Source organism: Taudactylus pleione, unplaced genomic scaffold, assembly GCF_031769625.1.
Source record: "Taudactylus pleione unplaced genomic scaffold, aTauple2 ptg001137l, whole genome shotgun sequence".
Lineage (NCBI taxonomy): Eukaryota > Metazoa > Chordata > Amphibia > Anura > Myobatrachidae > Taudactylus > Taudactylus pleione.
The window spans coordinates 3,994,618-4,009,769 of record NW_028285538.1 but is presented as its reverse complement, the minus strand read 5'-3'; the positions used below and the strand labels follow the sequence as shown (position 1 = coordinate 4,009,769).

Genomic DNA, 15,152 nt, shown 5'->3' with positions numbered 1-15,152 from the left:
ATATACAAACTCCACACAGTTAGGGCTGTAGCTGGAATTGAACCCACGACCTTAGCGCTGCGAGGCAGTAATGCTAACCATTACACCGTCTGTGCTGCCCTATTTTCAAAATAGGTTTAGACAAATTTAGACAAATTATGGGTAGCTTTAAAGAGGAAGAAACATGTATTAGTGTTAAGCAGATAATATGTCCACAATCAAAGTACCACCAAATATTATGGCTAATCACTATATAAGGAAAAATTGTGTTTTACATTTGTCCATGTTTTAAATTGAATCTTCTTCTACTCCTTCCCTTTTCTATTGGGTAGCATTACTCCCATCAACTTAAAAAAAGAACATAACAAAATATACATATAGTCATAATATTTCACAAATCACAGGAACACCCTTGTGCTTTAATCAGGAAAATGGAGTTGTAATCCCTCAATATACAAATTAATTTTCCTTATGGAATTCAAGAACTTACAGCACCAATTTCCTGATTGTTGCAATTGTAGCAAGTGGGTGTTCCTGTTTGATTAAATACTAAACTATGCATATTATGTTATGTTCTTTTCTATATTGAAAGTGGTGTAGTATGACTTGTCGAAAGTTACCATGGTGTCATCATCATGTGTAGACGCACGATATGTCGACATGATGAACTGTCAACACTCTGCCCTGGTGACCCGGGTTGTATTTCTCCCCTTATCCCTAACCCTCCCCTAGTGCTTAACCCAAACTTTCCCCCTTCCTTCAGTCTCACCCTAATCCACCACCCCCTCCCCCGCAGCCTAACCCTAACACTTTCGGCGGCATCCTCAGCATGTAGACATTTCACAATAGCAACAGTTCCATGTCAACATTGTGAACATGTCGACATTCTGAGGATATTGACATGTTGAACCATGTTAAACATTGTAGTTACTGTCGATCTTCTAATGGATACTGTTGAAAAAAGGTACAGTAGCATTACCTAATACTGTCTGTGTCCTACAGTAACTGCATAACTTTAACTGAAGACATGATGATGATCCCAAAAATGGTCTGCTCTGGCTAATGGTGTTGGGAACAAGCAATGGGTTCACAAGATGAAACTCATTTGGCATCTTATTAATTTTTTTTATATAGTATATATTTAAACCTACAGTATGCCAGTTTCCAGGCACTAGGTATTTCCTGGGGATACTATATTAAACACCACATACCAACTTACCATTTCCACCAGAATAGATTCGGTTGAACCCTTCCCGGTTAATATTATTAATGACATCAGACTTTGTGCCGTGGTACAAATGGTTTATGTTTCGATTTCCAGGGTTCTTTCTGTCCACTGCTCTCTTGTTAATTGTGAAGCTCTGCCACTGTTTTATGCTCTGAATCCTCTTGATCTAGAAAAATATAACAAAACATTTATACTATATCTTGTTATATACTACTAGGGGTAAATTTACTAAAAAATCAAGTCTGTCTGAGTATTCGCAGGGACATGGGATTCACAAAGTTACTAACAATCAGGTCTGATGAATCGTGTTTTTTGATGGTGTATGCAATCGTGTTTGCAATTGTATGTGTTCAGTCGTATTTGCACTGAACGCAATAGAAGCTCCTGCCAGCAGCGCACTTAACAGAAACATGCACAGATTAGTGCGATTTGTGCATCTTTCTGAGTGCAAAACAGGCATTTAGTGGTTAAAGTTATTTAAAAAATGACGTCTCCCCCTCAAAAAAAATAAAGTACAACCAGCACTAGGATCTTTGAGCCGGCCCTGGTCCTAACAATATGGGGAAAAATTTGAGTAGGAGTCCCCCGTACTAAGGACTAGCATCGGGCTGAACTAGCAGGGTGGTAATGCCCTAGCCAGGGGACACACTTGATGAGGTTACCCTGGCCAAAGCATTAACACCCCTCAACTAATCAGCACGGGGCTATCCCCAGCAGCCCTGAGCGGTGGGTGCAAGGCTAATGGATGTCAAGATTAGATTTGAATTAATATTGTCTTTTACAATAGGACTACAGGTCCCAGCTTGCTTTCACTTGGAGAACCACTAGTGCCAGCGAAGCCGGGTATTAAGGGCAGGGTTGGCAACAGAAATCTCGGGGCCCGGTACACTGATATCTCTGGGGGCCCCATCTTCTCACCACCACCCCCGATCCCGCACATCCCTCCCCTGCATGTGTGTATGTGAAGCATGAGAATGTTAATTGAAAGATATGCCAGCCTTTAAATAAAGTAAAAATACACAATGACTTACCACACTGTCTCTCTGTCACTGATGATGCAGGCTGTAGTTCTTGTCTGCCGTCTCTTGCACGGTCTTCCTTATGACAGTGCTGTGGATGCCTCAGGGGTAGGAGGAATGGTGTCTGCAGCCAGCCATCCACAGTACTCATCACCTTCCTCAAATTCAGCCTCTCATTACCATCCTCAACCCAGAAGCCCACATCACCTTCATCTGTCCCCAGCCCCCATCACCTTCCTCTGCCCCTAGCTCTCATCACCTTTCTCTGTCCCCAGCCCCTATCACCTTCTTCTGCCCCCTAATCTTCATCTGCCCCTTCACCTTTTTCCTTCCACAGCCCGCATCACCCTCCTCTGCCCCCAGCCCATGTAATCTTCTACCCCAATCACTTTTCTCTGCCCCTTCATCTTACTTCATCCCCAGCTCCCATCACCTTCCTCTGCCCCCAGCCCACGTCACCTTCTGCCCCCAGCCCCCATCAACTTCCTCTGCCCCTTCATTTTCCTCTATCCCCAGCCCCCATCACCTTTCTCTGCCCCTAGCCAATGTTACCTTCTGCCCCTAGCCCCATCACCTTCCTCTGCCCTTTCAACTTCCTCTGCCCCAGCCCCATCACCTTCCTCAGCCCCAACCCCATCACCTTCCTCTGCCCCAGCCCATGTGACATTCTGCCCCCATCACCTTCCTCTGCACCCAGCCAATGTCACCTTCTGTCCCCAGCCCCCATCACCTTCCTCTGCCCCTTCATCTTCCTCTATCCCCAACCCCATCACCGTCCTCTGCCCCCAGCCCATGTCACCTTCTGCTTCCAGCCCCATCACCTTCCTCTGCCCCTTCATCTTCCTCTGCCCCAGCCCCATCACCTTCCTCTTCCCCCAGCCCCATCACCTTCCTCTGCCCCAGCCCATGTGACCTTCTGCCCTCAGCCCCCATCACCTTCCTCTGCACCCAGCCAATGTCAGCTTCTGCACCCAGCCCATGTCACCTTCTACCCCCAGCCCCATCATCTTCCTCTGTCCCTTCATCTTCCTCTAGCCCCAGCCCCCATCACCTTCCTCTGCCCCTAGCTCTCATCACCTTTCTCTGTCCCCAGCCCCTATCACCTTCTTCTGCCCCCTAATCTGCATCTGCCCCTTCACCTTTTTCCTTCCCCATCCCGCATCACCCTCCTCTGGCCCCTGCCCATGTCACCTTCTACCCCAATCACTTTTCTCTGCCCCTTCATCTTACTTCATCCCCAGCTCCCATCACCTTCCTCTGCCCCCAGCCCATGTCACCTTCTGCCCCCAGCCCCCATCAACTTCCTCTGCCCCTTCAATTTCCTCTATCCCCAGGCCCCATCACCTTCCTCTGCTCCTAGCCAATGTCACCTTCTGCCCCGAGCCCCCATCACCTTCCTCTGCACCCAGCCAATGTCAGCTTCTGCACCCAGCCCCATCACCTTCCTCTGCCCCCAGCCCCATCACCTTCCTCTGCCCCAGCCTATGTGACCTTCTGCCCCCAGCCCCATCACCTTCCTCTGCACCCAGCCAATGTCAGCTTCTGCACCCAGCCCATGTCACCTTCTACCCCCAGTCCCATCACCTTCCTCTGCCCCTTCATCTTCCTCTAGCCCCAGCCCCACCACCTTCCTCTGCCCCAGCCCTTATCAGCATCCTAAGTCCCTTTACCTTCTTCCATCCCCAGCACCCATCATTTTCCCCTGCCCCAGCCCCTATTCCTCTACCATCCCCTATCCCCTCAACACCGCAGCTTGCCTGATGTTCGGCAATGTGACCTATGATGTCACACCACCGCATTGCTCACTTAAAGGTAAGGTCCGGCCCGGGCCACAGCTGAGCCACCTGAAAGAGCCCAGCACTGCCCGGACCAGGCTACAATGTACTCAGAGCTGGGGCTGAGCGGGAATAGAGTCCGCCATCCGTGGCCCCGTTTTGTGCCCGTCCAGTCCTTGGGGCCCCTCTGGACCTCTGGGCCCAGTACGAGTGTCCCCTTAGTCACTCCCTGTCGCCGGGCCTGAATAAGGCAATACAGCAATACACACACACACCAAATGTATTTTTTTAATACACACTCACTGTAAATACTTACCTTGTCCCTTGCATTGGTCGGTCCCTTTGTCCAGCAGCATCCCGGGGGGGTGTGTGAAAATTAAAGAATGCTAACCCAATCAATGCGGACATAGAAGAGCTATATGTGTATACATATAGCTCTTCTCCCAAATGTGATGGAACCCATGTGTGTTCCTGCACTTCTATGGTTGTGAAACAATCAGCAGCCGTTACCATACCAACAGGCTGCTGGTTGGTTGTGAGTATTTTACTTCTTAGCCAATCAATGACCAACCCTAGGGTTAGCCACTAGGGTGAGGGATAAGGTTAGGCTCTAGGGAGGGTTAGAGTTAAGCACTTCGAGGAGGGTTATGGTAAGGTTAGGCTTCGGAAGGGAAGGTTAGGGCTAGACTAAAAGAGGGGAGGGATATTGTTATGCTACGGGAGGGGGCGTTATGGTTAAGTACTAGGGGGAGGGTTAGTGTTAGATTGTGGGAGGTGAGGTAATGGTAAGGCACTAAGGGGAGGTTAGAAGTTAGGCTGCAGGAAGGGAGGTTAGGGTTATGCACTAGATGAGGAAAAGGGCTAGGCTGTGGGAGGGGAAATTAGGGATAGGCACTAGGGGGAGGGTTAGGGTTAGGCTGCAGGAGGGAAGGTTAGGGTTAGGCACTAGGGGAGGGGTTAGGGTTAGTCATACTTATTGCCATAAGCTGCTCAGGATAAGCTAGAAGTCCTCATTAGCTGACTGCTGTACCCGGAAGACACAGATGGAACTGCCAGACCAGTCATACCAGATAAGTCACCACTAGAACACCAGGGACATTTCATCAATGTCAACATGATGACACGTTGTCAATGTCTAGACACCAAGCATGCTGACATGCTGTATGTCGATATTCTATTGTCAATTTTATGAATGTCAACAAAATATATCACACCTATCTGAAAGAGAGAATCTTCTCTTTCATATGTGTGTGCCCCATGTGTGCAGAGGAATGCTATTATTCTCATAATTACTGTGAGACCTCTGGGACTTATTATTATTTATGACCAGTTATTTATATAGCACACACATATTCCTCAGGACTTTACAGATAATATTTGGCTTGCAAAGAAACTTACTTGCCTGCAATGTGGGTGGGAATGTGTCATGAAGCCCTGACCCTTTTTGTCAATACTGAGTGGACAGGAGCATGGTGGATTAACTAATTTCATCATACATCTTGACTTGTACACTTAATGACACAACTGGTATCATCAAATGCCCCTTCGTCTTTTCACACCATCCTTCAGCATCATCCTTCAGCATCATAAAAACAGTTGGCAAGTATGAATGTGCTAAAATGAATAAGTAATAATATTAACCTCCACCACTTCCATTGATTTTGATTCTGCGGATGAGATGAATTTAGATTTAACATCTTTGTACTCCTGGGAATCTTCCTTCAGTTTCACTTCTTGGAAATCACTTTTCACAATGTCTTTCCAAGTTACTGGGTAGTTAAATTTGTCTGTTATAGAGAGAGCAGCGAATTGGACTGTATTAGATTTTATATATTTTCACATTGCTTTAAATGAACAGTGAGTTATTATAATTCAGCTCTAATCTATAAATTATTAGATTAATATTAGAATATATGTACTTGTTAGTAATACGCAGCGAAATCTGCCATTTTGCAGTAAAATGAAGCCACTGAAATGGACCCAGTGACAATCCTGAGTAATTATAAGAGATCCTGCAATTTTATCAAATAGTTAGAACACAAATATGTAGATGGCAGCTAAAACAGGCTTGCCGATTTTTTGGCTGCCTCTTCCGGGAGGGAGCAGCCAGATCGGCATGACAGGGGGCGTGGCCATCATGAGGAGGCGGGGCCAGCCAGACTACATTTATTTGTGGGCGGAGCGAGGGTGGGCCACACGATCTCATCATTTAGCCCTCGTCCCTGCTACACAATGCCAATATTACAGGAATTGTGAAGCAGGGGGCGGAGCCAAAATTACGCGATTCAGCATCACCGACCCCCACCGCTGTGGAGGTTTCTAAGGTTTATTGCGGGGAGTAGGAGGGGTGGGCGGCAGCCGGGAGGATTGCCTGCCTTCCCAGGAGGTCGGGAGCGGCACCTGATTTTCGGGAGGCTCCCGACCAAATCGGGAGGGTAGGCAAGTATAAGCTAAAATGCATTATGGACCTCATTCAGAGTCGGTCGAAGCGGCTGCACGGTCGTATAGAAAAAGGGGCCGGATATGCAAATGATGCACACGCATGTTGCGTCCCTAAGGTCGGATCGTTAGCTGGCCGACCAAGGGGTGGATGCGGTCGGATCGCTAAAAATACGCCCACTTCTCGTACGCATAACACGTCATCTCCGGCTACATAAGGATTAATCGCAAGCATTGTATGCCATCGGAACTAGTCATAGAGCTAAAGGTTGACCTGAACCTCTCTTAAGCTCTACGATCATGTCAGTGTAAAACCTCCCCTGTCACGTGTGCCATGACACTACTTTGTTAATTATGCACTCCCTTAAAACGCCGTTCGCATAATGAGGCACGCCTGCGTTCGGATCTCCACACCCCCGTTTTCAAGCACCTTCCCATGTTACCACCCACAAACGCCGCAATCTGTCACTCAAACTACCGACCTGGCGGTGTTCAAGGAGAGAGAAATTTCTGATCGTAGCTGCTAGTTTGCGCACGCGCATTGTGAACTGTACGCATGCACAGATCAGCGAACATCGCCTGCGTACGACCGTGCGGCCGCTTCGACCGACTCTGAATGAAGTCCTAAGTGTGGAACAGTAGTTATTTGAAATATTTTCAGCTGTGAAAAATTAATATTCAAGGGCCTATATAAATAATTTTTACTCTGTAAATAATGCAGAACTGGTTGACCGATGGTCGTGCATGCGTAGTAAAGACACCAGGCGGTATATTTACAAAGGTTCGATTTTGTTTTCTGTTCGATTTGCCATTCAATTTTTGTTCGCTTTTACTTAGATGTTTTATGAAGGGCTTTACTAATGCTCAAATCGATTGTCAAATCGAACTGAAAAATGAATTTCAAATTAAAACGAATTTCTGAAAAACATCAATGTTTTCCCACAGAGGACTATAGGATCCCTTCAATTACTAACGTTCAATTTGAAAATCTAATGAAAAACTAACACCAAATCGAACTGCACATCCCGAAATGAATTGAAGAGCTTCGTGCTTTCGTTTTCAGCATGAGCAATTCGATTTGTCACATATGCATGCATACCTCAGTGAGATGCATGCATGTATCTTAGTGTAAAATGCTTGTTATGTGTTCATTTAAAAAAAAAAAATGATGTGGAGTCCCCCCCTAAATACACAACCAGTCCCGGACTTTTTATAGCCAGTCCTGGTTGTGGTAAGTATTGGGGAAAAACTGCGTAGGGTTACCTTGTATTTAGCGCAACCAGCACCAGGCTCTGATCTGGTCCTGATTCTGGAATTACAGAGGAAAAAAAGTGTAGGGTTCCCCTGTACTTTCCTCAAGCAGCACCAAACCCTTTCTAGTGGGGGGTAATGTCACAGCCAGGGAAACCGTATCACCGGGTTCCACGGCCGAAACATTACCCCAAACCGCTAGTCAGCCAAGGCCAGGGAGTTGGGGTCCCCCTCTCCAGGGCACCCCAGGCCTAGGGTGATAGCCCGGGGCTATCCTGGCACTCGTGGGTGGTGGGTGCCGGGTTGATGTCTTCACCAGTAGAACTGCAGGTCCCAGCAAGCCTCCCCCACATGCTGGTACTTGGAGAATCACAAGTATCAGCATGCGGGGCATTAAGGGCCCGCTGGTACCTGTAGTTCACCTGTAAAGAAATGTTTAAACAAAGACAATACACACACACCGTGACAGTATATGTTTAATACACACATACACACTCACACATACTCACCTACATTACCTGGACCAGTCCCCTTCTCCCTGTAGGCATCCTTGGTTTTCACAAAATAACAAAACGAAAAACTGACCCATGAACTAGGTACCACCCTCAAAGGATGGTACCTCCCGAATGATGGGCTCAGACATGGCACTTCCCTTTGAAGTATCGTGTCTGAGCATTCATTGGCTGAGAGAGGTCAACCCCCATCTCTCTCAGCCAATGAACGGCTCCCACTTTTGAAGTCAATGGTGAGAACCACATGCTAACTTTTAGTAACCCTGCAGCTCTCATGGGAACCCGGTGATAGGGTTTCCCTGGCTTTGACACTACCCCCCCCCACCCCGCTAGAAAGGGTCCGGTGCTGGTTGTGGAAATTACAGGGGAACCCTACGCTTTTTTTCCCTGTAATTCCAGAACCAGGACCGGATCAGAGCCCCGTGCTGGTTGCGCTTAGTACAGGGGAACCCTACACGATATTTCCCCTGTACTTACACAACCAGGACTGGCTATGAAAAGTCTGGGGCTGGTTGTGTATTTAGGGGGGACCCCACATCATTTATTTTTTTTCAATTAACACTTAAGCTTTTTTCAATCTCTCAAGGAGTGTTACCAGTTAGAGCCTGAAGATCTATTTGGTGATAATTTTTGTTACATGTGCTATTTGAGGGGTGTTCTGGTGACATTTCCCAACTAAAGGGATCTTTAGGCAGCTGTATTTGTGCGCATTGGTCTCTGTCTAAATTCTGGAAGCCCTTCTTCAAATCGACCAATATTGATTTTGAGTTGAAAATTGAAAGCAAAATCCATTATTAGTAAATTAGATTTGCTAAGGGATTTTGCTGTTCGAGTTCAATTCGATCTCAGGAGATTTCAGAGATTCCTAAAAATGAATCTCAAATCGAACCATAGTAAATTTACCCCCAGGTCAACAATGGGACACAATCATCAGCAGACCAGCCTCTTATCGCATGTGCTTTTCCAGCATGACAATTTATAAATTGGTCTGTTACAGTCCTTCATCTCTTACCTCAATATGAGATGATCCTTAACAGGCCATTTATGCGAAGGTACATAATAATAATGTGTAGTAGTAATACACTTTTCTCCAAAAAAGCTACAAAAACACGCCATATTACAAAGGATTGCAAATGCAGTACTAAGATTGCAAATGCAGCATGGAGGTATCTTTTTCATTCAGACACCTCCTGCTGCATTTACTTGTTGTTGGCCAGTATTGCACAGAGAGCATTGCCTGGGACAAGGTACAGTAGAATAAAATATCCAGTTCTTTCATTTAAATCAAATCCCCAGATCTGACATAAATAGGTATCACATATTTATAGATGTTACTGGTGACTCAGTAGTATGTTACGATTGTTTATATAAAAAAGTGGTCATAAATACCTTGTGCATGTATTGCTGATAAGATGTTTTCTTCCCGCTGGATTGCCTGAAACAAATTATATACAGTGATCAATAATTAGTATTGGAGCATTACACCCTGTGTAGTCTTTGTGGTGTGATAAATAGATCGGTAGTATAGTGATATAAATAACCATGCAGGCTGGTGGTTTTAATCAAAAATATTCTTTTACTGAAAATAATATGTAAAAAGTTACTATGAGCATAACAACATGTCACAACATGAGGATAAATGGTGATTATAGGAAGGAAGGGAGGATAAATGGTGAGTATAAAGGAGGGAGGGGAGGATAAATGGTTACTATAGGAGGGAGGGGAGGATAAACAGTGACAATAGGAGGAAGGATAGGATAAATGGTCACTATTGGAGAGAGGGGAGGATAAATGGTGACTATAGGAGAGAGGAGAGGATAAATACTGTCTATAGGAGGGAGGAGAGGATATATGGTGACTATAGGAGGGAGGAGAGGATAAATGGTGACTATAGCAGGGAGGGAGGATAAATGGAGACTATAGGAAGGAGGGGAGGATAAATGGTGACTATAGGAGAGAGTAGAGGATAAATGGTGACTAGTGGAGAGAGGGGAGGATAAATGGTGACTATAGGAGAGAGTAGAGGATAAATGGTGACTATAGGAGGGAGGGGAGGATAAATGGTGACTATAGGAAGGAGGGGAGGATAAATGGTGACTATAGGAGAGAGTAGAGGATAAATGGTGACTATAGGAGGGAGGGGAGGATAAATGGTGACTATAGGAGGGAGGGGAGGATAAATGGTGACTATAGGAGAGAGGAGAGGATAAATGGTGACAACAGGAGAGAAGAGAGGATAAATGGTGACTACAGGAAGGTGTAGAGGATAAATGGTGACTATAGGAGGGAGGGGAGGATAAATAGTGTCTCTAGGAGGGAGGGGAAGATAAAAGGTGACTATAGGAGAGATTAGAGGATAAATGGTGACTATAGGAGAGAGGTGAGGATAAATTGTGACTATAGGAGAGAGTAGAGGATAAATGGTGACTATAGGAGAGAGGAGAGGATAAATGGTGACTATAGGAGGAAGTGGAGGACAAATGGTGACTACAGGAGAGAGTAGAGGATTAACGGTGACTAAAGGACAGAGGAGAGGATAAATGGTGACTATAGGAGAGATAAGAGGATAAATGGTGACTATAGGAGAGAGGAGAGGATAAATGGTGACTACGGAAGGCAGGGGAGGATAAATAGTGTCTATCGGAGGGAGGAGAGGATAAATGGTGACTATAGCAGAGTGGAGAGGATAAATGGTGACTATAGGAGAGAGGTGAGGATAAATGGTGACTATAGGAGAGAGGGGAGGATAAATGGTGACTATAGGAGAGATTAGAGGATAAATGGTGACAATAGGAGAGAGGAGAGGATAAATGGTGACTATAGGAGAGAGGTGAGGATAAATGGTGACTATAGGAGAGAGTAGAGGATAAATGGTGACTATAGAGAGAGGAGAGCATAAATAGTGACTATAGGAGGGAGGGGAGGATAAATGGTGACTATAGGAAGAAGGGAAGGATAAATGGTGACTATAGGAGAGAGGAGAGGATAAATGGTGACTATAGGAGAGAGGTGAGGATAAATGGTGACTATAGGAGAGAGTAGAGGATAAATGGTGACTATAGAGAGAGGAGAGCATAAATGGTGACTATAGGAGAGAGGTGAGGATAAATGGTGACTATAGGAGAGAGTAGAGGATAAATGGTGACTATAGAGAGAGGAGAGCATAAATGGTGACTATAGGAGGGAGGGGAGGATAAATGGTGACTATAGGAAGAAGGGAAGGATAAATGGTGACTATAGGAGAGAGGAGAGGATAAATGGTGACTATAGGAGAGAGTAGAGGATAAATGGTGATGATAAGAGGGGGGAGGATAAGTGGTCACTATAGGAAGGAGGGGAGGATAATTTGTGACTATAGGAGAGAGGGGAGGATAACAGTGACTATAGGAGGGAGGGGAGGATAAATGGAGACTATAGGAGAGAGGAGAGGATAAATGGTGACTATAGGAGGGAAGAGAGGATAAATAGTGTCTATAGGAGGTTGGAGAGGATAAATGGTGACTATAGGAGGGAGGAGAGGTTAAATGGTGACTATAGGAGAGTATAAGTAGTGTCTATAGGAGGGAGGGGAGGATAAATGGTGACTATAGGAGGGAGGGGAGGATAAATGAAGACTATAGGAGAGAGGGGAGGATAAATGGTGACTATAGGAGAGAGTAGAGGATAAATGGTGACTATAGGAGGGAGGGGAGGATAAATGGTGACTATAGGAAAGAGGGGAGGATAAATGGTGACTATAGCAGGGAGGGAGGATAAATGGAGACTATAGGAAGGAGGGGAGGATAAATGGTGACTATAGGAGAGAGTAGAGGATAAATGGTGACTTGTGGAGAGAGGGGAGGATAAATGGTGACTATAGGAGAGAGTAGAGGATAAATGGTGACAATAGGAGGGAGGGGAGGATAAATGGTGACTATAGGAAGGAGGAGAGGATAAATGGTGACTATAGGAGAGAGTAGAGGATAAATGGTGACTTTTGGAGAGAGTAGAGGATAAATGGTGTCTATAGGAGGAAGGGGAGGATAAATGGTGACTATAGGAGAGAGGAGAGGATAAATGGTGACAATAGGAGAGAAGAGAGGATAAATGGTGACTACAGGAAGGTGTAGAGGATAAATGCTGACTATAGGAGGGAGGGGAGGATAAATAGTGTCTATAGGAGGGAGGGGAAGATAAATGGTGACTACAGGAGAGAGTAGAGGATAAATGGTGACTATAGGAGAGAGGTGAGGATAAATTGTGACTATAGGAGAGAGTAGAGGATAAATGGTGACTATAGGAGAGAGTAGAGGATAAATGGTGACTATAGGAGAGAGGAGAGGATAAGAGGTGAATATAGGAGGAAGGGGAGGACAAATGGTGACTACAGGAGAGAGTAGAGGATTAATGGTGACTATAGGAGAGAGGAGAGGATAAATGGTGACTATAGGAGAGACTAGAGAATAAATTGTGACTATAGGAGAGAGGAGAGGATAAATGGTGACTATGGAAGGCAGGGGAGGATAAATAGTGTCTATCGGAGGGAGGAGAGGATAAATGGTGACTATAGGAGAGTGGAGAGGATAAATGGTGACTATAGGAGAGTGGAGAGGATAAATGCTGACTATAGGAGAGAGGGGAGGAAAAATGGTGACTATAGGAGAGATTAGAGGATAAATGGTGACTATAGGAGAAAGGAGAGGATAAATATTGACTATGGAAGGCAGGGGAGGATAAATATTGTCTATCAAAGGGAGGAGAGGATTAATGGTGACTATAGGAGAGTGGAGAGGATAAATGGTTACTATAGGAGAGAGTAGAGGAGAAATGGTGACTATAGAGAGAGGAGAGCATAAATGGTGACAATAGGAGGGAGGGGAGGATAAATGGTGACTATAGGAAGAAGGGGAGGATAAATGGTGACTATAGGAGAGAGGAGAGAATAAATGGTGACAATAGGAGAGAAGAGAGGATAAGTGGAGACTATAGGAAGGTGTAGAGGATAAATGGTGACTATAGGAGGGAGGGGAGGATAAATAGTGTCTATAGGAGGGAGGGGAAGATAAATGGTGACTATAGGAGAGAGTAGAGGATAAATGGTGACTATAGGAGAGAGGTGAGGATAAATTGTGAGTATAGGAGAGAGTAGAGGATAAATGGTGACTATAGGAGAGAGGAGAGGATAAATGGTGAATATAGGAGGAAGGGGAGGACAAATGGTGACTACAGGAGAGAGTAGAGGATTAATGGTGACTATAGGAGAGAGGAGAGGATAAATGGTGACTATAGGAGAGATTAGAGGATAAATGGTGACTATAGGAGAGAGGAGAGGATAAATGGTGACTATGGAAGGCAGGGGAGGATAAATAGTGTCTATCGGAGGGAGGAGAGGATAAATGGTGACTATAGGAGAGTGGAGAGGATAAATGGTGTCTATAGGAGAGAGGTGAGGATAAATGGTGACTATTGGAGAGAGGGGAGGATAAATGGTGACTATAGGAGAGATTAGAGGATAAATGGTGACTATAGGAGAGAGGAGAGGATAAATATTGACTATGGAAGGCAGGGGAGGATAAATATTGTCTATCGGAGGGAGGAGAGGATAAATGGTGACTATAGGAGAGTGGAGAGAATAAATGGTTACTATAGGAGAGAGTATAGGAGAAATGGTGACAATAGAGAGAGGAGAGCATAAATGGTGACTATAGGAGGGAGGGGAGGATAAATGGTGACTATAGGAAGAAGGGGAGGATAAATGGTGACAATAGTAGAGAGGAGAGGATAAATGGTGACTATAGGAGAGAGTAGAGCATAAATGGTGACTATAAGAGGGGGGAGGATAAATGGTCACTATAGGAAGGAGGGGGGATAACTGGTGACTATAGGAGAGAGGGTAGGATAACGGTGACTATAGGTTGGAGGGGAGGATAAATGGAGACTATAGGAGAGAGGAGAGGATAAATGGTGACTATAGGAGGGAAGAGAGGATAAATAGTGTCTATAGGAGGTTGGAGATGATAAATGGTGACTATAGGAGGGAGGAGAGGTTAAATCGTGTCTATAGGAGAGTATAAGTAGTGTCTATAGGAGGGAGGGGAGGATAAATGGTGACTATAGGAGGGAGGGGAGGATAAATGGTGACTATAGGAGAGAGGGGAGGATAAATGGTGACTATAGGAGAGAGTAGAGGATAAATGGTGACTATAGGAGGGAGGGGAGGATAAATGGTGACTATAGGAAGGAGGGGAGGATAAACGATGACTATAGGAGGGAGGAGAGGTTAAATGGTGAGTATAGGAGAGTATAAGTAGAGTCTATAGGAGGGAGGGGAGGATAAATGGTGACTGTAGGAGGGAGGGGAGTATAAATGGAGACTATAGGAGAGAGGGGAGGATAAATGGTGACTATAGGAGGGAGGGGAGGATAAATGGTGACTATAGGAAGGAGTGGAGGATAAATGGTGACTATAGGAGAGAGTAGAGGGTAAATGGTGACTATTGGAGAGAGGGGAGGATAAATGGTGACTATAGGAGAAAGTAAAAGGATAAATGGTGACTATAGGAAGGAGGGGAGGATAGTATAGTGTCTATAGGAGGAAGGGGAGGATAACAGTGACTATAGGAGGGAGGGGAGGATAAATGGTGACTATAGGAGAGAGGAGAGGATAAATGGTGTCTATAGGAGAGAAGAGAGGATAATTGGTGACTACAGGAAGGTATAGAGGAAAAATGGTGACTATAGAAGGGAGGGGAGGTTAAATATTGTCTATAGGAGGGAGGGGAAGATAAATGGTGACTATAGGAGAGAGGTGAGGATAAATTGTGACTATAGGAGAGAGTAGAGGATAAATGGTGACTATAGGAGGGAGGGGAGGATAAATGGTGACTATAGGAGAGACTAGAGAATAAATTGTGACTATAGGAGAGAGGAGAGGATAAATGGTGACTATGGAAGGCAGGGGAGGATAAAT

The 15,152-nt window shown here is 45.2% G+C and overlaps 1 protein-coding gene across 2 annotated transcripts in view; it reads right to left on the bottom strand.

The window, feature by feature from the left end:
- Positions 1–15,152, bottom strand: part of LOC148453526 (protein mono-ADP-ribosyltransferase PARP15-like) — a 169,003-nt gene that overhangs the window by 34,519 nt on the left and 119,332 nt on the right. For both annotated transcript variants that reach the window (XM_088461993.1, XM_088461994.1), the window contains exons 10-12: positions 9,593–9,638; positions 5,643–5,788; positions 1,199–1,373 (exon numbers count right to left, since the gene is read on the bottom strand). In XM_088461993.1, coding sequence (XP_088318119.1) covers positions 1,199–1,373; positions 5,643–5,788; positions 9,593–9,638 — 367 coding nt within the window. The remainder of the gene's footprint in view (positions 1–1,198; positions 1,374–5,642; positions 5,789–9,592; positions 9,639–15,152) is intronic.